This window comes from Capra hircus, chromosome 11 (assembly GCF_001704415.2).
Source record: "Capra hircus breed San Clemente chromosome 11, ASM170441v1, whole genome shotgun sequence".
NCBI lineage: Eukaryota > Metazoa > Chordata > Mammalia > Artiodactyla > Bovidae > Capra > Capra hircus.
In genome coordinates, this window is record NC_030818.1 from 62,070,275 (window position 1) to 62,093,044 (window position 22,770).

General features: G+C 37.0%; 1 protein-coding gene across 2 annotated transcripts in view; it reads right to left on the reverse strand.

The window, feature by feature from the left end:
• Positions 606–22,770, reverse strand: part of VPS54 (VPS54, GARP complex subunit) — a 72,897-nt gene continuing 50,732 nt past the window's right edge. For both annotated transcript variants that reach the window (XM_018055416.1, XM_018055417.1), the window contains 7 exons: positions 19,919–20,024; positions 18,953–19,040; positions 18,275–18,396; positions 18,083–18,163; positions 10,658–10,765; positions 8,520–8,614; positions 606–1,998 (listed from right to left, as the gene is read on the reverse strand). In XM_018055416.1, coding sequence (XP_017910905.1) covers positions 1,893–1,998; positions 8,520–8,614; positions 10,658–10,765; positions 18,083–18,163; positions 18,275–18,396; positions 18,953–19,040; positions 19,919–20,024 — 706 coding nt within the window. In that variant the 3' untranslated portion in view covers positions 606–1,892. The remainder of the gene's footprint in view (positions 1,999–8,519; positions 8,615–10,657; positions 10,766–18,082; positions 18,164–18,274; positions 18,397–18,952; positions 19,041–19,918; positions 20,025–22,770) is intronic.

The window sequence follows — 22,770 nt, forward strand, 5'->3', positions numbered from 1 at the left end:
GCTAACTTTATGAAATGCTGAAGAAAAAATTTGGTTTACTCTTGCCAAACAGTTGAAAGATTTACTCTATCAATTGAAAGATTTGCTCCTGGAATATATAAGTACTCACTGGCCAGTTACCTAACAAATCCAGTTTTTACATTTCTGAGAATTAACCACGTCACTATTTCCATAGGAATTAAACGTGAAGGTATATCTTTCATCTAGTTCTGAAACTGGGATGCCTGCCATGCTTTCCACAGACTCTCCATTTACTGAAACAAAGTGGTATTTCTTTTCCCAGCTGAAGGGGGTGGGGTGGGCAGAGGTAGTGCATTTCTTTCACATCCTTGTTCTCTAGTATAGCAGGGTGAGGGCATAACTTTATAAAAAAGTTCCCTTTCCTTGAAGCTTCATTGCTTGAAGCTGCTTTGCTGTCACTGAAAATGTTCTTGAATAACTTTCTAAATCCAGGTCTGCTGATAGTTTGAATTTTGGCTTTTCTCTAAGAATCAATTACATTTCTCAGTTCTTCCATGCTTGTTTTTGAGTAAGCTGCTTATTTTCTTTAAAATTTACTGTATACTATTAAAAAAAGTTGTCTTTTAAAGTCTGGTGATTTTTTACAGCTTTATTTTAGACAGACAGTTTAAGAACCAATGACATACCTCTGTAATAAGGATAAAGGAAAGAAAGAAAACAGGCTTTCCTTTTAGAAAACCAAAGAGCACAAAATAAGACTATTTCATTGTACATAATCACCACAAGGTTAGGCACTCTGACAGGGTTAGGCAAGATTCCTGGTGTGAAGTGAGGCACAGGCACTTTCATTTAATTCTAATTTTGAAGGTAGGTATTATAAAAGTCTTATTTAAATAATTTACTCATCACCTTATATTTCTGGCCCCAACACAGCAGCCTGTATTTTAAAAGTTCTATCTATCCCTGGTCTTTGTTCATATACACACTGAAAGTAACTTACAAATAAGAACCCAAGGAGGCGGGGGGCATACTTCAATGTTATCTAAATGTTAAAATGAGAACTCAAAATTAGGCAGAATATATGAAAATGTATTCTTGCCCCTGAAAATAAAAAGGAAAGAAACACCTCAACCCTTCATAGATACTTTTATAAAAATACAGCTGTTAAACTGCAGGCTTTCATATACCACATCTGATAAGTATTTAAATTAATAGTTGCATAAATAAACACCAAAATCTTACTCTTTAATTATTACTTGTGATTAGCCTTTCAAGTATTTAGACTATTCTGGAAGGCTTTACGCAGTTGACATAGAGCGGTGATAAAAAGATAAAATTTGCAACACACAAAGCCTGAAACTTAACATTGGTCACTAAAACAAAAACTGAATTCCTAAATCCAAGCAATCAAAAGATGTTTATTTTTTATAGAAAGATCTGTAAAAAAATAATTTTTCAAACAGCTTTACTTTCATAGAGAAAACTTTCTACAGAGGTTGAGTAAGATTTTAATATTTTAAATTGTACCATCATTAAATAAAGTGGGACACCATATGAATTTCATTGCACTGGAAGAAATGCAAAGCATTTTTTAATATAAAGTATACAGAGCATTCTAGTCAACTACAGCTGTGTTACAGCTATGTGTTCTTTTGGATTTGGTCCAAAGAAACCTGAGTCTGTTTCCAGAGAGAATGAAAAATGTTATAGACACCTGATCAGTTACTCCTCACTGAAGGAAGCACACAAATGGCATTCCTTGTAGATCCCACTGAATCCCACTTTCCCTACACTGACACACTCCTTTTCCCCTTCCCCAATCCCGGTTCACGGTGGGCTCCAGATTCAGTTCTTGAGTCACAGGCGTCCATGTTTCCATCATAAACACACATCCCCTGGTCAGATGAACTACCCAGTTTTCCAGTACGTCATCACCTTTTCTGTTCCCAGATCTCGGCCATATTTAGGTCCAAATCTTGAAGGCCTTTTAAGGCTTGAAGATTTCCAGTGTAAAAAGCTACATCTGCTGTGACCAACCTAAACATTGGAGAGAAAATTTTTTTAATCTCATGCTTTCATTTCAAATAAAGTAGCTGTGCTCACAAAGTAAAAGACCTATCCTAGCTTCTAGACTGACTGTGATTTAAAATTTGGATGCCCTAGGGACCAAATGTCAATATATTTCTCTTAGTAGGATTCCTACTATCATATAGTTAGATCATATAATGCTGTCTCTTTCAACAGTTTTGTTGAAACAATTCTGTCTCTCCAAAAGACTGGAGTCAGTTTCACAAATAAATTTATCTTAAAACAGTATGAAACAGAAAAATAATGGTTTTTTTTTTTTTTTGATCAGTTGTCACTAGAGTATACGTGTATATCACTAGTGAACTCAAGAAAGACAAGGTTTCCTGAGTTCCATCTTAAAAAAAATGAAGGCTGGTACTCACATGTAAGTACTACTGGATACAAAACTTGATACTGATAATATAACAATACTTGACAAAAAGCCAAGAATTACACTTTTGAGTATTTAGCTGTCATATTAATGCTTATCCTTGAAAAAACACTCCTGGAAAGAAGGCTCAGATAAATATCATAGCTCCACACACAAGAAATAGGGACCAGTCTGATGAGACATATATGTTGACAGATGTGGCCCACAGAGAAAAAAAACAGATCTTGATTTAGTATTTTATAAAGAAAGAGGAAACGCAGCTTTGATATTTTAAAGAGCATGTAAGGTCTGGATTGCTGGACTACAAGGGGGCAAGGATATTTTTATGTACTAGAGTCTATAGATACCTTTGTACTTGTGTACTTAATGTTTCAGCTTTTGTCATATGGCAGAATTTAGTTACAACCATATTTTTGTTTGAAATTTCTGGTTCAGAGTGCTTTATTATTCATAAAGGAATAAATTATGTTTTCTGTGATAATAGGATCAGGAAATACACTGAAACTAACAGCAGAGGCTCAGAAAAGAACAAAGTCTTTTTAAAGCAAGTTTCCCACATTAAAAATTATACAAAATTAACATAAATCTCCATTTAAAAAGATCAAGTTATGTTTAACAAAACTATAGTCTATAGAAGAAAGTATATAGAAAGTATATGCTGTACATCAAAGTTGAGAATTTTTGTTTGGTAAAAGGACAAAAAAGAAAAGCAAATATATGCAATATATGTAACCAATGAAGGATTAATTTGAAGGCATATGCAAAAATCTAAAATCAGCAACAAAAAACATAACACCCAGATAAAAAATGGGCAAAGTACCAAAAGTCACAGATGAAAACACCTGAATGACAAATATGTGAATATTAGGAAATGCAAATCAAAACAAAATACCATTGTATCCATTAGACTGGCAACAATTAAAAAATGTAACAGCAAATGCTGGCAAGATGTAGAATAAAAGGGAATGTAAACTTGGTACAGCCACTTTGGAGAGCATTCTGGCAAATCCTAGTGGAGTGAAAATGTACTTCTGATTCACTTCTAGATATGAACCATAAAGAAAACATCACATCATTAGACATGTATAAGGGAAGATCTTCACTGTGATTATAATGGAAAAAAATAATAAACTAAAATCAATCACTAGGTGAAATGGATACATTAATATGGTTGATTCATGTGGAAGAACACAATAAAGCAATAAAAAATGGATGATTTTTATATATCAGCATAAATAAATAATAGAAAAAGCAAGCAGCATATGTACAAAATATCATGTAAATAATAAAGCAGCTCCACATTTTTTCTGAGATAAAGAGGTAAATGAGAAGAACTTAAAGGATATAGACCAGATTTACTAGAAACACTGCCGAAGGGCTGGGAAAAAGAGAAAAGGACTCGAGACAGGGGTCAAGGGGTACTCAAGCTTTGTTTGGAATGCCAATTTTAAAAAATGCTGAACTTTGTTTTCAAGTGAAAATTAAAATTGTTAATACTGATCAATTCTAAGTAACAGAAATACAAATATTCTCCATAAGTCTCCGTATTTTTAAAATGTCTTAAAATAGAGAAAAAGAAAATCACATTAAAAAGAAAATGTGCGGGAAAGGGGAGAAGGAAGGGAACATTGCTTAATGGGGCTTTGGAGGTGGTGCTAGTGGTAAAAAACCCACCTGCCAATGCAGGTGACATAAAAGATGCACGTTCAGTCTCTGGGTGGGAAAGATCCCCTGGAGGAGGGCACCAGGCTCCAGTCCATAAGGTCGCAGAGTCGGACACAAGCATGCACACTTAACAGGCCTGGGATTTCCTCTTGAGGTAGTAAAAACTTTCAGTTCAGTTCAGTTGCTCAGCCGTGTCCAACTCTTTGCGACCCCATGGAGGGCAGCACACCAGGCCTCCCTGTCCATCACCAACTCCGGAGCTGACTCAAACTCATGTCCATTGAGTCAGTCATGCCATCCAACCATCTCATCCTCTGTCGTCCCCTTCTTCTCTCGACTTCAATCTTTCCCAGCATCACATTTTTTTCAAATGAGTCAGCTCTTTGCATCAGATAGCCAAAGTATTGGAGTTTCAGCTTTAGTATCAGTCCTTCCAATGAACATTCAGGACTGAATTCCTTTAGGATGGACTGGTTGGATCTCCTACCTGTCCAAGGGATGCTCAAGAGCCTTCTCCAATACCACAGTTCAAAAGCATTAATTCTTTGGCACTCAGCTTTCTTTATCGTCCAACTTTCACATCCATCCATGACTACTGGAAAAATCATAGACTTGACTAAACGGACCTTTGTTGGCAAAGTAATGTCTCTACTTTTTAATACGCTGTCTAGGTTGGTCACAACTTTTCTTCCAAGGAGTATGCGTCTTTTTATTTTATGGGTGTAGTGATTTTGTAGCCTAAAAAAACAAGGTCTGCCACTGTTTCCACTGTTTCTCCATCTACTTGCCATGAAGTAAAGGGACCAGATGCCATGATCTTTGTTCCTGAAAGTTGAGCTTCCAGCCAACTTTTTCACTCTCCCCTTTCACTCGCATCAAGAGGCTCTTTAGTTCTTTGCTTTCTGCCATAAGGGTGGTGTCATCTGCATATCTGAGGTTAGTGAGATTTCTCCCACCTATCTTGATTCCACGTTGTGCTTCACCCAGCCCAGCGTTTCTCATGATGAACTTTGTATATAAGTTAATAAGCAGGCTGACAATATACTGCCTTGACACACTCTTTTTCCTCTTTGGAACCAGTCTGTTGTTCTATGTCCAGTTATAACTGTTGCTTCCTGACCTGTATACAGATTTCTCAAGAGGCAGGTCAGGTGGTCTGGTTTTCCCATCTCTTTCAGAATTTTCCAAAGTTTGTTGTGATCAACAAAGTCAAAGGCTTTGGCATAGTCAATAAAGCAGAAATAGATGTTTTCTGGAACTCTCTTGCTTTTTCCATGATCCAGCAGATGTTGGCAATTTGATCTCTTGTTCCTTTGCCTTTTCTAAAACCAGCTTGAACATCTGGAAGTTCACAGTTCACGAATCATTGAAGCCTGGGCTGGAGAATTTTGAGCATTACTTTGCTAGTCTGTGAGATAAGCGCAATTGTGCAGTAGTTTGAGCATTCTTTGGCATTGCCTTTCTTTGGGACTGGAATGAGAACTGACCTTTTCCAGTCCTGTGGCCACTGCTGAGTGTTCCAAATTGGCTGGCAGATTGAGTGCAGCACTTTCACAGCATCATCTTTCAGGATTTGAAAAAGCTCAACTGGAATTCCATCACCTCCACTACCTTTGTTCGTAGTGATGCTTCCTAAGGCCCACTTGACTTCACATTCCAGGATATCTGGCTCTAGGTGAGTGATCACATTATTGTGATTATCCGGGTCATGAAGATCCTTTTTGTACAGTTCTTCTGTGTATTCTTGCCACCTCTTCTTAATATCTTCTGCTTCTGTTAGGTCCATACCATTTCTGTCCTTTATCGAGCCCATCTTTGCATGAAATGTTCCCTTGGTATCTCTAATTTTCTTGAAGAGATCCCTAGTCTTTCCCATTCTATTGTTTTCCTCTATTTCTTTGCACTGACAAGGCTTTCTTATCTCTCCTTGCTATTCTCTGCATTCAAATGGATATATATTTCCTTTTCTCCTTTGCTTTTGGCTTCTCTTCTTTTCACACCTATTTGTAAGCCCTCCTCAGACAGCTATTTTGCTTTTTTGTGTTTCTTTTTCTTGGGGATGGTCTTGCTCCCTGTCTCCTGTACAATGTCATGAACCTCCATCCATAGTTCATCAGGCACTTTGTCCATCAGATCTAGTCCCTTAAATCTTTTTCTCACTTCCACTGTATAATCATTAGGGATTTGATTTAGGTCATACCTGAATGGTCTAGCGGTTTTCCCTACTTTCTTCAATTTAAGTCTGAATTTAGCAATAAGGAGTTCATGATCTGAGCCATAGTCCTCTCCCAGTCTTGTTTTGGCTGACTGTATAGAGCTTCTCCATCTTTGGCTACAAAGAATATAATCAATCTGATTTCGATATTGACCATCTGGTGATGTCCATGTGTAGAGTCTTCTCTTGTGTTGTTGGAAGAGGGTGTTTTCTATGACCAGTCAGTTCTCTTGGCAGAACTCTATTAGCCTTTGCCCTGCTTCATTCTGTAAAATGTGTGGAACTAGACAAAGCTGGTGGTTGCACAGAGGTGGTGGTTGTGAAGGCACTAAGGGCCACTGAATTTTTAACTGTGAAATGTTTATGTTATGTCCTAATTTCAGCTTGAAAAAAGTAAAATTTTAGAGCCATTTCAGGAAAAAAAATTCCTGTCTTTGGCTAGAGTCTAGAGTTAAGTTTTCAGGAAATTCTATCCGTCAAGGGATCAGTCAAAGACATATTTGACTTACTAAGTATTACTGTTTTTAAAAGTGTGAGACAATGAAGATCTTGAAGGTGCCAATCCCCAAACAGTTATATTAACAAAGAAAACAATAGGTGATGAATTAATTTGGATGCTTCGGATCTACTGGTCTGAAAACAACCAACTAGCAAGATTCAGTTATGGGAATAAAAGTAGGAATATATGAGAGGAATGGGACTTTAATTTTATTTATTTTTTTATTTTTTAAATTTTAAAATCTTTAATTCTTACATGCGTTCCCAAACATGAACCCCCCTCCCACCTCCCTCCCCATAACATCTCTCTGGGTCATCCCCATGCACCAGCTCCAAGCATGCTGTATCATGTAAGAATTGAATCGCCAGTCTATGTCTGATGCAGGAATGGGACTTTAAAACAGTATTAGGTTTCTTTGAATAGTGTCTGAGAGATATTTGGTATTCATTATACTGTCATTAAACTTTTCTGTGGTTTTGAAATTTTTGAAAATAAAATAATTCTTTAAAAAAAGAAGAACCAGGTAATAATCAAAAGAAAATCAGATTTTTACAGAAAACTTAAATTCAGCCTGGCAGACAAATTCAGCAGTTTGAAGCTTACAAATAGTTTTTTGTAAAATCAATTTACTGTATTCTCCAACATCACAGGTTTTAACTGTGTGGGTCCATTTTTTAAAAATAGTAAATATTAGAGCATTATATGATCTAATATTGAATCTGTGAATGTGGAATTGTGGGTACAGAGAAACCCTGTATATGGAGGGCCAAGTCCTTAAGTTATTCTCAAATTTTTCAACTGCTAGAGGGCAGCACACCTAATGCCCTTCCCTACCATTCAAGGGTCAAACATACTTTTTTTTTTAAGGGCAAAGCCAACTTCTGATTCCAAAATACGGTTTTTACATTTGTCCCTGTAAGTTTGAAATTTAAGCCTGAAATGTCTTTAATGGGGAAAAAAAATATTCCATTCCTAAAAATCCATGAACAGGTAACAGAGTACAGAAAGCATACTAAGGTGTAACTTATATGATCAGTGCCTTGCATTTTATATAATCTTTAAATTCATATCCTAACCTACATTGCTCTTAAGAAAAATTCTGTGACAGAACTTATCGTTCCCAATATAAGAAATATTAAGGCTCAGAGATATTAAGTGACTTGCTCAGTTATAGAGCTAGTAAGTGGCCAAACTTAACCCAAGTTTTCTGATTCTAAATCTTATGTTTTATATGTCATATTATTTCACCAATAATACATAAAATTTGTTCAATGGCTTACAAGAAAATATATGCACATTATTTTTTGTAACCCTGTGGAGGAATTAAAGAGATTTTATCACTCTCATTTTATACATAAGGCAGAGTTTAAGTGACTTTCTCATGGTCATACAGGTACAAAGTAGGACTGTAAGTCCTGTCTGGACAGCTGAAGACTACTGGGTGACCGACCTAAGGAGGTGCTACTAACGCACACTGCCTCAAAGTAGACCTGTAATGTCAGTTAACTAACTGACCATTTATAAAACACTTTAACATAAACAGACAGATAGATATAGAGATACAGCACCTCCACAGAGGAAAAAAAAAAAGGCAAAAGATTGCTGATTTTACAACTGTGGGGCCCTGGCAAGATTACAGTGGTAAAGGACAGTGTAATGAATAAAAACTAATCAAACAACTCAATATGGTAGTATTCGGTAAAAATATGTTGAAAACATACCCATTTTGAGGTCCTCCATCATTTATCACATTTAAGTGAGATAATTGCTTTTTCAAGTGGAGTTTGTAACTTGCATTAATTCTTAAAAATAACATCTGGAAAAGAAACAAAACTAAGTTTCTTAAAGCTCTACTGACACAGAAGATAAAAGTAATTAATATTATTTGGAGAAAATTTTTTTGCTTTGGCATATACTTTTAAAATGCTCCTCTGAAAGTATAGAATTGCTATTTCAGTATAGTTTTTCTCCTTAGTTGGGTAAAAGCTCTTTTTGCCTTTCACAGCAGTACTCCTTTTAGTGATATGATTTACTACTGCCTTTCTGCCCCTTAAAAGTCTTCTGGAATATGTAAATGGGATGAACCATACAGGTAAAAAGAATACAGAAAAGATGGAGAATTCTGCATTAACTAGGAACCTGATAGAGAAAAAAGTCACAATGGTAAAAGGAAGGCTATTGTTACCCTTCTAAATTACTTGGAAGTATTTTATCACTCCATATGCAGATTTTTAATGCAATGGCCCAGTAATTCTTTGGGAAATGCCTGACCTGAAATTATATAAAATTAATCTATGGGAACAATTTTGTGAAATATATTTTCCATGACAAAAATATATAAAGTCATCTATGAAGAAGTTTTATGGAATCACTGGTACTCAAATGACAATAACGACATAAAATCTATACTTCGTGCCCAGGTTTGAAAAGAGTTCACTTTAAATGAAGATGCAGATAAAAATACACAAAATACCTGTGTATTCAGCTCACTGACCTGGCTAAGTCCTACTCCAGAATTAGAACTCAGAGGGCAAATTCAGAAGGTCGGAATGTCAGAGGTGGGGGATCTTGCATATGGAATGAAAATGATGGTTTGGCTAGGAAGACTGAGAAAGGAAAAAAGAGACCCTAGTGGGTGCTCCATATCTCAAAGCTCCACCTAAGTCCTCAGTGAGCCCCAGAGATGGTGGATGATATTTATTCATAAAGTTAGTATGATTAATAAAAACCTAGGAAAACATGAGAAGATGGTAATAGCTAGTATAAGATGGAAGTTCAAGGTGGTGTGGAAAAGGAGACCAGCAGAAGAAAAAGCAGGGAAGAGATACTACAAAACCTACACTTTGCTCCCAAATACCAATGCTATGCACTCAACCAATTAGAGACAAACTGAAATAAGAAATTTGTCTGAAGAGCAAAAATTCCAGTGAAAGCTAAGATCATTAGTCATATAACAACTAGGCTTGTACTAATTATAACACTGTGTTTGTTAAGTCACTTCAGTCGCGTCCAACTCTTTGCAAGCCCGTGGACTGTAGCCTGCCAGGCTCCTCTGTCCATGGGACTCTCCAGGCAAGAACACTGGAGTGGGTTGCCATGCCCTCCTCCAGGGGATCTTCCAGACCCTAAATACAGCTAAGCTTGATTGATCACCTGGTATAAAGGGAACAAACTAAGGTGGATAAAGACGACTGAAAAAAAGAAGTACTGGAACCTTTAAAGTACTACTAGGAAAAGGAATTGAGGGAAGTCAGGGGTAGGAATGTCATGGGAAAGTGAAGAGAACACTGATGATAGTGTAGGGAAAACAGTAGAGGCAGAGGGTGGATACTTCACAGTCAAGAGATGCTAAAGTCTACCCATTTTGCTATTTTTCCTAATTTGTGCCTACTACACATCATTTATGCTGACCTAACAAACATTAAAGTATACTGATTTGTACTAATAAATATAGTAATACACTAATTCCTTCCCTATCCAATTTGGATTATAATCAATGTGTAACTTATTCTACTATTCACTGGTTAAATGCTAACCCTGATTTTCAAACCAATAATGTAATAAATAATGTTGGTAGAATCTGGGACTTCTGATGACCCAATGGACAAATAAAGATGTGCTTTTTAGAATGGCTGACCACAGAGCAAAGCTACCACTGCACTAGCCTGTCAGGGCAAGGAGGGCTTTGAAATCAGAAATTTCTATCCATGTTCCACAAGTCAATATAACAACTGGAAAAAAAAAATGATGATCATATTGGAACATGAACTAAGCTTATATGTGCCAACAGTACATAAAAACACTTCAATTCTGCATGTATATTATGATATATATAATAGTTTTAGGAATTACTACTCACTTGCGTTTGTTCTTCAGGAAGGAGATCAAATATAGCTTCATGCATTTTTGCCATTTGCTTACAAATATTCCTGAAACAGGCAGAAGGAACGGGAGCTTTCACTTCATACTGGCAGGGAAAAATAATAAGAATTATATTCATGTCCTCTGTACCATGTACTATCCCCACTGTTCCCTAAAACATATTATTTTCTGCCCTTACACATCTAACTCTGATATAGTTGAAGCTTACACTTCAACTATATTCTGTGCTACTCATGCAAATCTCAAAATTTTTTCATCAAAAATTCTAATCTACTTTGAGACAGCCAGCATAATTTAGTGGCTAAGAACACAGACTGCTCCCCTTCATAAGAGGGCCGTGTGATGTGTTGCTCAGTCACGGTCTGACTCTTTGCGACCCCATGGACTGTAGCCCACCAGGCCCCTTTGTCCATGGAATATTCCAGGCCAGAATACTGGACTAAGCTACCATTCCTTACTCCAGAGGATCCTGATTCAGAGATGGAACTGCATCTCTTGCATCTCCTGCACTGGTAGGCAGATTCTTTACCATGGTGCAACCTGGGAAGCCCTAAAGATGGACTGCTGCTGCTGCTGCTGCTGCTGCTGCTAAGTCGCTTCAGTCGTGTCCGACTCTGTGCGACCCCATAGACAGCAGCCCACCAGGCTCCCCCATCCCTGGGATTCTCCAGGCAAGAACACTGGAGTGGGTTACCATTTCCTTCTCCAGTGCATGAAAGTGAAAAGGGAAAGCGAAGTTACATAGTCGTGTCCGACTTTTCGCAACCCCATGGACTGCAGCCTACCAGGCTCCTCCATCCATGGGGATTTCCAGGCAAGAGTACTGGAATGGGGTGCCATCGCCTTCTCCAAAAGATGGACTGCTTAGGTTCAAATTCCAACTCTTAAAATTCTTACCTATGTGAGCTTGGTGAGTTACTTCTCTGTATTAGGTGAGCTTGTTTCTCTATATCTCAAAGGGCTTGTTCTGAGGATTTTAAAAGATGGTTCATAAGAACTCAAAACTGTGTGTGATATAAAGGAAGTACTCAAAAATGTTAGCTATTATTCTGACTCAATATAGAATAATGAATTATTAAAGTAGGCCCTTCAAATTAACAGTTTGTTTTTTAAACATGATTTTTAGAATGTATTCAAAGTGGTCATATCTGAAATCAATATAACTGGTAGAACTAAAATGTTCTTTTTCTTTTGTAGGTGGGCCAATATTGTAATCATATTTACCCTAATTTTCAAGTATCTATACTAAAAATTTTTAATTAGGTAAATTCATTTATTATTCTTACATCTGGAACAGTACACTGGTATGATTTAGATAATCCTAAAGATTATCCTAGGATTATCCAGGCAAGAACACTGGAGCGGGTGGCCATTTCCTTCTCCAATGCATGAAAGTGAAAAGTGAAAGTGAAGTCACTCAGTCGTGTCCGACTCTAGCGACCCCATGGACTGCAGCCTACCAGGCTCCTCCATCCATGGGATTTTCCAGGCAAAAGTACTGGAGTGGGGTGCCATTGCCTTCTCCGCTCCTAAGTGCAAAGGAACTTTAATATTAATCCTCTCTTATCTTCCTCACATTTCTCTTATCAATGTTGTTCAATCCCATGACTTCTAATACATCTCTAGTTATGAACCACTTTATTACATGCTCCCCTTTATTACATTCATTACATGCTCCAATCCACATTTGGGCTTACCATGAGCTTTCCCAAACCTGCTCTCTTACCTGTTTCAATCACTATTACCAGTATTACCATCCTCCTGGTTACACAGACTTGAAATCTCCAACTTAAGTTTTTAACCCCTTCTTTTCTTTGTTTCCTTGTATTGAATCAGTGACTAAGTCTCACCAATCATACTTTTAAATTATTTTACACATTAGTTAGTACTCTAGGTTAGAATTTCTAAACCTCTACACTACTGACATTCTGAGCTAGATAATTTTTTGTTGTGGGGGCTGTCCTGTGTATTGTAGGATATTCGGTAGCATCCTAAGTCTCTACTCACTAATTACTAGTACCATTCCACACGAAACTGTGACAACCAAAAAATGCCACAGATAAGGTACAGATGACAAACTATCACATGAAAAGATACTCAACATATTAGTCATTATAGAAATTAAAACCACAATGAGATATCACTCAATGCAGACCCACTAGAAGACTAATGTTAAAAAACAGACAACAGACAGAGCTGGTGAAGATAAAAGAGCATCCAGAAGTCTTATACATCATGAAATTGTATAGTCACTTTGGAAAATAATTTGGCAGTTTTTTTAATAAAGTTGCCATAAAGTTTTACATTTCTATGCCAACATCAATATATTCAAAGCATTTACACAAAAGAAAACACATGCCCATACAAAGATATGTCCATGAATGTATATTATTCATAACAGCCAGAAACTGGAGAAAATCCAAACATCTATTTATCAAATGGATAAACAAATAGTAGTACTTCAATCAATACCACTTTATAATAAAAATGAACAAGATATTAACACATGTGATAACATCCATGAATTTCAAAAGCGTTATGCTAAATGAAAGGAACCTGGGACAAGATGTTAATTCTGTATAATTCCATTTATAAGACATACTGGAAAAGACAAAACTAAATAGAAGAAAATCACATCAGTGGTTGTCATGGTTTTGGGTACTGGGAAAGGATTAACTTCAAAAATGCCCTAGAGGGTGGTTAGTAGTCCTTCTACTACCTCATTCAGGTTAACATTCATCAAACTATATACTGAGGATGACTTTTACTCAACGTAAATTATACCTCCATCAACCTGACTTAAACTGCTTAGCTTTCCACTGGTAGTCAACGCCCTCTTCTACCTTTCCAACATATCTCCCACTCTACTCTTGGGCTTACCCACCCTAATACATTAGCTATATAGAATTACTTACTTTTGTTATTATTAAAAACAACAGCAAAAGCATTAGCAATCAATGTTTACTGGAACTGTCTCTAGTCAGATACAAAGATATGATAAAAGAAAAGTGCTCCACATATATTATCTCATAAATCCTCATTACATCTTTATGAGATTTTTATTATCATCCCCATTTAGAGATAGAAACTGAGGCTTAAATAAATTAAGAATTTGCTGAAGGTTCTTCAATGGCTCATGTGTGACAAACATGGAATTTGAACTTAGGTCTGCTGCTGCTGCTAAGTCGCTTCAGTCATGTCCGACTCTGTACGACCCCATAGACGGCAGCCGACCAGGCTCCCCCATCCCTGGGATTCTCCAGGCAAGAACACTGGAGTGGGTTGCCATTTCCTTCTCCAATGCACGAAGGAGAAAAGTGAAAGTGAAGTCGCTTAGTCGTGTCCGACTTTCAGCGACCCCATGGACTGCAGCCTACCAGGCTCCTCCATCCATGGGATTTTCCAGGCAAGAGTACTGGAGTGGGGTGCCATTGCCTTCTCTGAACTTAGGTCTACCTAACTTCAAAACCTGACACTAAACTTCCTTATTATGATTCCAATCAATATGTCTACTCACGCTGTTACCTCAGTGTATCTCTTTGCCTCAACTTAATCGGCTCCACTTGTTGTTGTTTAGTCGCTAACTCATGTCCGACTCTTTTGCAACCATATGTAGCCTGCCAAGCTCCTCTGTCCATGGGATTTCCTGGGCAAGAATACTGCAATGGGTTGCCATCTCCTTTTCCAGGGGATCTTCCCAACCCAGGGACTGAACCTGTGTCTCCTGCATCAGCAAGTGGATTCTTTACCATCAAGCCACCAGGGAAGCCCATTCTAATTGTGAAAAGCAAAATTTATATGCATGCCTCATCTATTAAGCTTTCCCAGACCTACTTCCCCAGCTAACAACCATGTCTTTCAAAACATTAAAAGCTTCAACAGCACTGAATCATTTCCTTACTTTATTATGATACTTTATATAATCTACCTCCTGTAATAGTTACTGATATAATTATCATACTAGATATTTTACTATTTGGGGACAAGATAAAAGGTTTCTTCACTTTTGTGTATCTCTGTTAACCTAACACAATTTAACTCAACATGAATTAATGGTGGCTGGGACATTAGTCTAGCCAGTAGTATCATTAGATGTTAATGCTTTATTCTGCTCAAGGAAACATACCCTTACATATTAGCTTCTTAGAATCAACCTATATTTTATTACTATGCTATTCCTCTTTCCCCAAATTAAAATTCCAGGTAAGAAAACAAAAAGCTAAAAATTGAGAGACTAACCCAAATCAAACACTCTGCTATTTTGGTATGAATTAAAAACTGGACCAAACTCCTGGGCAACCCATGGAAGCAAGTAGAGCAGGGAGTGGTATACAGACTTGATAATACAGGGATTCCTTTGTGGCTCAACTGATAAAGAATCTGCCCGCAATGTGGGAGAGCTGGGCTTGATCCCTGGGTTGGGAAGATCCCCTGGAGAAGAGAAAGGCTACTTACTCCTGTATTCCGGCCTAGAGAATTTCATGGATTGTATAGTCCATGGGGTCACAAAGAGTTGGACATGACTGAGAGACTTGAAGAGGGCATGGCAACCCACTCCAGTATTTTTGCCTGGAGAATCCCTGGGGACAGAGGACCCTGGCAGACTTGAGTCATGGGGTCGCAAACAGTTGGACATGACTGAGCGCTATACAGGGAAAATGTAAAATGTAGGGGTAACATGAAAAGTCATCAGTGGGGATGGTAGTAAAGAAAACACAAAGTTGCAAATGTCTAGCCACATTCTTGACATTAAAAAAAGACATAAAAAATGGGGAGGGAGGTGTTTGAAGTTTATAAAAGACTTAAGAGGCATAATAACCAAATGTAATATGTAGATCATGTAAAAGCCTTTGTTCAAACAAATTATTGTAAAATAACTTCTTAGGACAACTGATAAGTTTCAAATAGGAATAAGTATTAGATGATAACAAGGAATTATTGTAAATTTTGCTGGTTTGATATAGTCATGTGATTATATAAAAAAGTATCCCTCCCCAAGTTTTTAGAAATATATTCTTAAGTACTTAGGGATGAAATGTTACAGGGCCTCAAACTAACCACAGAATATTTCAACAAAAAAAGAAAAATGTTAATGATAGTTAAATACACGTGATAAATACATGGGAAGTCCATTACATTATTTTCTTTATTTTTCTTTACCAAAAAGAAAGCAATAAGATGTTATAGGAAAAAGTCTAGCCATAGTCCCAATTCTTGTTCAAAAACTCTGGATGACCTGATAGAATAAAGAAAAGGTTTTAAGAGTACCAGCATTTTTTGGATTTGCTTCATTCTATTCCCCAACTCATTATTAGTCTCACTATTTAACATTTACCTTACTCTACATTTGGCTCAGACGGTAAAGCGTCTGTCTACATTGCGGGAGACCTGGGTTTGATCCCTGGATCGGAAAGATCCCCTGGAGAAGGAAATGGCAATCCACTCCAGTACTATTGCCTGGAAAATCCCATGGACAGAGGAGCCTGGTAGGCTACAGTCTATGGGGTCGCAAAGAGTCGGACATGACTGAGCGACTTCACTTTCACATTATCACCCTGGTGGCTCAGATGGTAAAGAATCTTCCTGCAATGCAGATCTGGGTTCTATCCCTGGGTCAGGAAGATCCCCTGAAGTAGGAAATGGCAACCTACTCCAGCATTCTTGCCTGTAGAATTCCATGGACAGAAGAGCCTTGCAGGCTGCAGTTCATGGGGTCTCAAAGAGTTGGATTCAACTGAATGACTAACACTTTCACTTTCACTTTACTCTATATTGTTAGGTGTTAAGTCCTCTGCTGTATTAGATGGTAAACTTCTTAGGGTAGTTACATGCATTATGCATTGACTTCTGGCACACAGAAGAATGTCATATATCAAAGAGGAAACTGGTGGAATGGAACTGTTTTTGAATTTAGCTTCCACTCACAACCATGAAGAAAATAGAGGATTTCTAAATAATAATTTTTCTTCACACAAAACTAGTAATTTAGAGGGCATAATATAGGTATGTCTGCACACAACTGTAAATTCCTTAAGTTTCTTTATTCTTTTAAAACAAATTTTTATTTTTAATTGGAGGATAATTTCTCCACAATGTTGTGCTGATTTCTGCCATATAACAACATGAATCAGCCATCTACATACATATATCCCCTTCCTCCTGAGCTTGCCCTGAAACCCCTATCCCACCCTTCTCAGGTTGTCACAGAGCACCAAGCTGAGCTCCCTGTGCTCTACAGCAACTTCCCACCAACTATCTATTTCACAAATGGTAATGTATCTATTTCAACGCTACTCTCAATTCATCCTACCCTCTCCTTTCCCCACTGTGTCAGATCTGTTCTCTACATCTGTGTCTCTATTATTGCCCTGCAAATAGGTTCATCAGTACCATTTTTCTAGATGAGTTTTAAATCTTTTTAGTTTTAATTTCTAATATGATACTCACTAATAGCTATATCTGCATAAACAAAAGCTATTTGGGGGTCCTCAATTATTTTTAAGAATGTAAAGGGGGTCCTATGACCAAAATGTTTGAGAACTAAACATTAAACACCACAATCTTATTTTCCAATCACTGCTTTCTCACTGTCAACTTCAAAGATTTGTGTGTTAATGGGCACCACTGTATCTTGTCTTTTTATAATTTTTATGTGTCTGCTGCTCTTGCCATCTCAGAATTTGAAGGATCCAAGTGGAAGGAAAAACATATCAAAGTGCCTTGCTTTATGAGATTACTCTAAAAATGCTCTGGGGCAAAAGTATAAACTAAACAAAGCTTCAAACTCTCAAGTTATGAGATTTCTGCTTTCTCTCTAAAACATGTACTGAGTAATTTAGGGAAAGTAAAGAGTGAGAGATAGGGCAAAAGTGACTAGGCCTGATTAAGTGACATTTTTCTGAAGATACTTTCCCCGTATGATTAAGAATTCTTTAGAAAACAGTGCTACTTTTAAAGACCTATTTAGAATGGGAAGCAAATAAGAAACAAATACTGAAACTGAGTATCTATGATAGAAATAACCCAGCACTTCAGGCTCTGCTTTTTAGCCTAAAAAATAAAGTAACACACTTTATCACAAATAATTTAATTTTTTCCCTATTTTGATTTTTATTTTCTCAATTCTCTCTCTGGAAGCTTTCAAACTAAAATGTTTTTAAGAAGATACATAATTTTCAATGCAGCTAATATAAAATTACTTCTATAAAGGGTCTCTCTCATCTTTGAAATCATTTTCCCTCATCCCTATCCTCAAATCCCTTAGGAAATGAAGATCAACTATTTGGGTGATCTGAACATTCAAGTTTTTCCCTAAATTCTGAAGAATTTTGACTTGTTAGAACTAACTGTGAAAAGTCACAACGCTTTTAAGCAAAGCTTAATAATTTCCATAAATCATTACCTTAGATAACAGCTTGTCAAATAAGCTATCCATTATCGCTACAAGCTTAGCTGATATTTCAGCTATGTGGTCATGGTAGTCCTATAATGAGAAATAACATTGTACATTAAAGACCTGGGACACATCTAAAATACTTAACAATTAAGGAGTTAAAATTTATGAAACTCCAGCAGAAAATACATGAAAAGGTACCTTAGTGATATGATCAAAATGCCTAAGCATACTGTATTGCTTAGGTTGCAGTCGAGCTTCAAAATGAGCCCGGATCACAGGAATGTAGTGCACAATTAACTGCAAACAGCGTGAAGAAAGAGCTGAAGATCCAGGAGATGGACATATCATGGAGGAAAAAAAGGTTATTAGCTGACTTTAATTACCTATCAAATTATGTAAAAAATCAATTTTCTACAGACCCAAGTTTATTACATAAACGGAGAACACAGTGACAGAAAGCAACATATTTCATTTTGTTGAAGAAAATCATTTGATACTGAATGATGTAATGAATTATGCTAATTTTCCCAATGGACTCAAGCTGTGGGTAGCATGGCATGAGGAAGCTAAGGGGACAACTGATTCTCATGACATTGATACCTTTCACCCCATACACACTTATGTACTTAAGACATATTATATTTTAACATTTTTTAACAGTAGTGTAACTTCTAATAACTTACATTTATTAAACTAAAAATTCCTTGTAACATTTCTCCAGAAGTTATTTTTCAATTATGGCAATACATAAAAAAAAGTAAAGTAGAACTGCTACTTTTAGAGCCTTTGGTTAGAGGCACAAAAAAACCACATATAATAAAAACCTAAGCATCACTGAAATGCCTCAGCATGTAAATTAAATGCAAGAATCCATACCCAAATTTTTTGTAGTTATTGTTTTTAGTCCAACAACTTGCAGTGCACCAGCTCCAAGAACTAACTGGCAACTTCTTGAATTGAAGTACTAACAAAGGAAGGAAGAGAAAAAAAACAACAATTTATTAAAAACTATACTTTATATGCTGGCAATGTGTTAATTCTAATAATACATTCCTCTTTCCTCTTATTCAAGGACGAAATGAATTTTTCTAGTAGGAGCAATTAGGATTTGTTTATGTAATGACAGAAAAAAAAAAGGGGGATGTTTCCCAATAATAGTATTTACAGTCTGGTAGGAAAAAGTTGAGAAATTCTAAAAATCAGTTGTTCAAAAATTAATCTTGAATTTGCAATCATAAAACTTGTTGTTTTAGTCTTTGTAATTGGATAGTCCTATTTTCAAAAGGGTAACAAAATCTTTCTGGACTAAAATATGACAACTTTGGGATAGAATTAATTGATAGATTAGGTATTTGAAAAAATAAAGCCTTTTTTCTATCTAGCAGTTTAAAATATCTATTAATATGAAATGGCTGAATAAAACTATCACCACAGTTTCACTTCACATCAATGATTCTGAAAGAATGATTTAAAGAAAAATCTCTAACCTTAGTGAGATGAATTTTGTAAAGTTCAGTGAATTCCTTCCATGCACATTTGAAACCAGTCCAGGTTTTTTGACCTAAGTGGCCTCAGTCATGTTCAGCACCTAACGAACAAATCAACTCCTGTCTCCAATGTCATTAACAACTCTATAGGTGTAATGAGGAATCACTAAACGTTGAGTGAGAAGGAAGAAGGTGGCCTTCAGATAACATGTTGTGAATCAACCACAGCCAAATGTCACAAAATTAATGTTTTAAAGATACCATGACCTTGAAATGTCTAAGAGTTGGAAGATTACTCACACCCTAATCTTTACTTCTTCCAACTATTTTTCCATAAAAGTGAAATCATACATACCTTCAGTAAGTCTGACAGACGAGTGAGCATGTCAGTAGTCACAGATGGGATATTATCCACACACTGGCAATATTCAAGGATAATTCTTATCAACAGCAATACAGTTCTACCAAAAAAAAAAGAGAGAGAGAGATGAACCAGTAGGCACTCAAAACAAGAAAAATCAAACTGATTTCACATACAAAAATCAATACTGATTTTGGCAACTGTTCAATGATGGGTTTTACCTATAAGCAGAGCAAGTAGGGACTAGAGTAAGGTAACAGAAAACCTCTAGGGTGTAAAATTAAGAAGGCACTCAGTTTCAAGGTTGTGCAACTGTAGGGCATGCACTTTCATGACACTGAGAGAGGGTACTTGCTTAAATTTTGTGCTATGAGCACATCACTCTCTGTGTGACACTTGCAGTAAGTCTTTTCAGTAAGGCAGGTATCCCATTCCTTGGCCAATACTGAAAAAAGTTTAAGCAGTGTTTCTGATTATGTAGCAGGTTATTATAAATGTTGAATTAAGGAAGGGCCTAGTCTAGATTTTCTAAGTGAGATAAAAGAAATTGTGGCTTCTGAGAACAATGTATCTCCTAAGAAGCTTATTGGTAAGTCACAAACGCTTTTCCAAAGATGAGAAAGTTATAAGCTCATTAGCAAGATATGTCACAAGCTGAAAAGAGACACCACTGGGAGGTTAAATAAGGTTGACATTAAGGGGGAAACAGCCATTCATTACAGGACATCTAAATTCAATGAGATTCTGAGAAATGAGTGATCCATGTAAAATAATGTTTTATAGAAGTCTGAAGGAGAGAGAGCAGTGCTTCAAGGAGGAGACTATCTAGCCTTTATAACAGCTTAATTGTTAGACTATACATTACTCTCCATGCATAATCCTAGAGTCTGCTTTATTGGGCAGCAGTCCATTGCTATCTTTTGTAATCTTCTTGCTGAATATACAATACTTCCCCTTTAGCCAGAGAGTTCATCTTTTTGGCAGTAGTCTCTTAGCTTAAAGAGCAAGAAAGACAGATAGCTAGAGGGGACCATTTCCATTAAGTAAGGGAAGAGTAACAAGACACAGTCCTTCCTCAGTATTCCCAGAGGACTGGTTCCAGGATACCCTGTGAATACCAAAACCCATGCATGCTCAAGTCCTTTATATAAAATGGCATAGTAAAGTCTTCCCTCTATATCCATGGGTTCTACATGCTGGTTAGTGGGATGCAGAACCTGCGGATATTGAGGGCCAATTGCAATGGGTAATTACAGAAAGAAATGACAATTAGACCGAAGGAGTAAGATTACAGTGAGGTTGAAGAAAGTTCTGTCCTACTAGAAATGGAAAAGAATTCCAGAAAAGAAAGGAATGGAAGCTTTAGCTTACAATGGTTATACTTTGGAGTTTTGGAGAATATATACAGGTTGAGAAAAAGCATAAATTCTATTCACACTAATTGAGTGCTTATTAGGTGCCAAGAAAAATTAAAATGGTAAACGAGACCCATCTTTGAGGAATTCAGATAATAACCAGGGAGATACATACACAAATAAGTAACTCTACTACACTGCAGAAAGCCATGATAGAGGCACACAGAGTTACAAGGCGAGGATCATTCATTCTTCCTGGAGGGGATGGCTATTTCAGAAAAGACTCATTTAGTGACAAGAAACCAGAGAAGGCGATGGCACCCCACTCCAGTACTCTTGCCTGGACAATCCATGGACAGAGGAGCCTGGTAAGCTGCAGTCCATGGGGTCGCTGAGAGTAGGACACAACTGAGTGACTTCACTTTCACTTTTCACTTTCATGCATTGGAGAAGGATATGGCAACCCACTCCAGTGTTCTTGCCTGGAGAATCCTAGGGACAGGGGAGCCTGGTGGGCTGCTATCTATGGGGTCACACAGAGTCAGACACAACTGAAGTGACTTAGCAGCAGCAGTGACAAGAAACAAAGAAGAAAAGCAAAAAAGAATTCTGGTATAGATAATGGGAGCTAGATTTTGATTCTAATTCTGGCTCCATGTGAGTAATTTTATATTAAATACTTAAACTTCTAAGCTCCAATTCTCTTAACCGTAGAAAGGGAACAATAATACCTGAAATGTCTATTTCATAGTGTGGTTGGAGAGATCAAATGAGATCATATATATGAAAATACCTAAACTATTAAGTGTTATGAAAGTATATGAAGATATCGTCTTAAGTATCTATTAATAAAAGGCATAAAGCCTTAGACAAACAACACTGGAATTTATATTTTTCCTAGTTAACCTGAATTTGAAATACTGTTATTGGTAAAAGAATAAAAGACCTAATGACAAATGATGGTAATGGAAATAACTACCAACAACTATCAACTTCTTGTTAGGTGAACTAGAACTGTGCAAGATGCTTTACAGGAATTACCTGTTCCACAATAATTCTAAGTACAGTACTATTGCCCAGATTTTGTTTTACAAAGAAGGAAACTAAGGCACACAGAGTAACTTGCCCAAAGTCACAAAGTAACAGAGTTGCTGGGATTCAAACCTAAGCAGTTTGACTCCAGAGCTCACTTCTTCAATATGCTGCACATTGCACACCAAGAAAAGTTGCAGGTAAAAAAGACAGAAAGAGCCTGAGACATTTACAGCAGAGAGCCACTGTAGCACCCTTGCTGCTACTGCTGCTATGTCGCTTCAGTTGTGTCTGACTCCGTGCGACCCCATAGACAGCAGCCCACCAGGCTTCCCCATCCCTGGGATTCTCCAGGCAAGAACACTGGAGTGGGTTGCCATTTGGATGTACCTCAAAGTTCCTGTTGTATGAGAAAAATCAACCAACACCTTTTTTGTTTAGCCAGTGTAGTCTCTAATG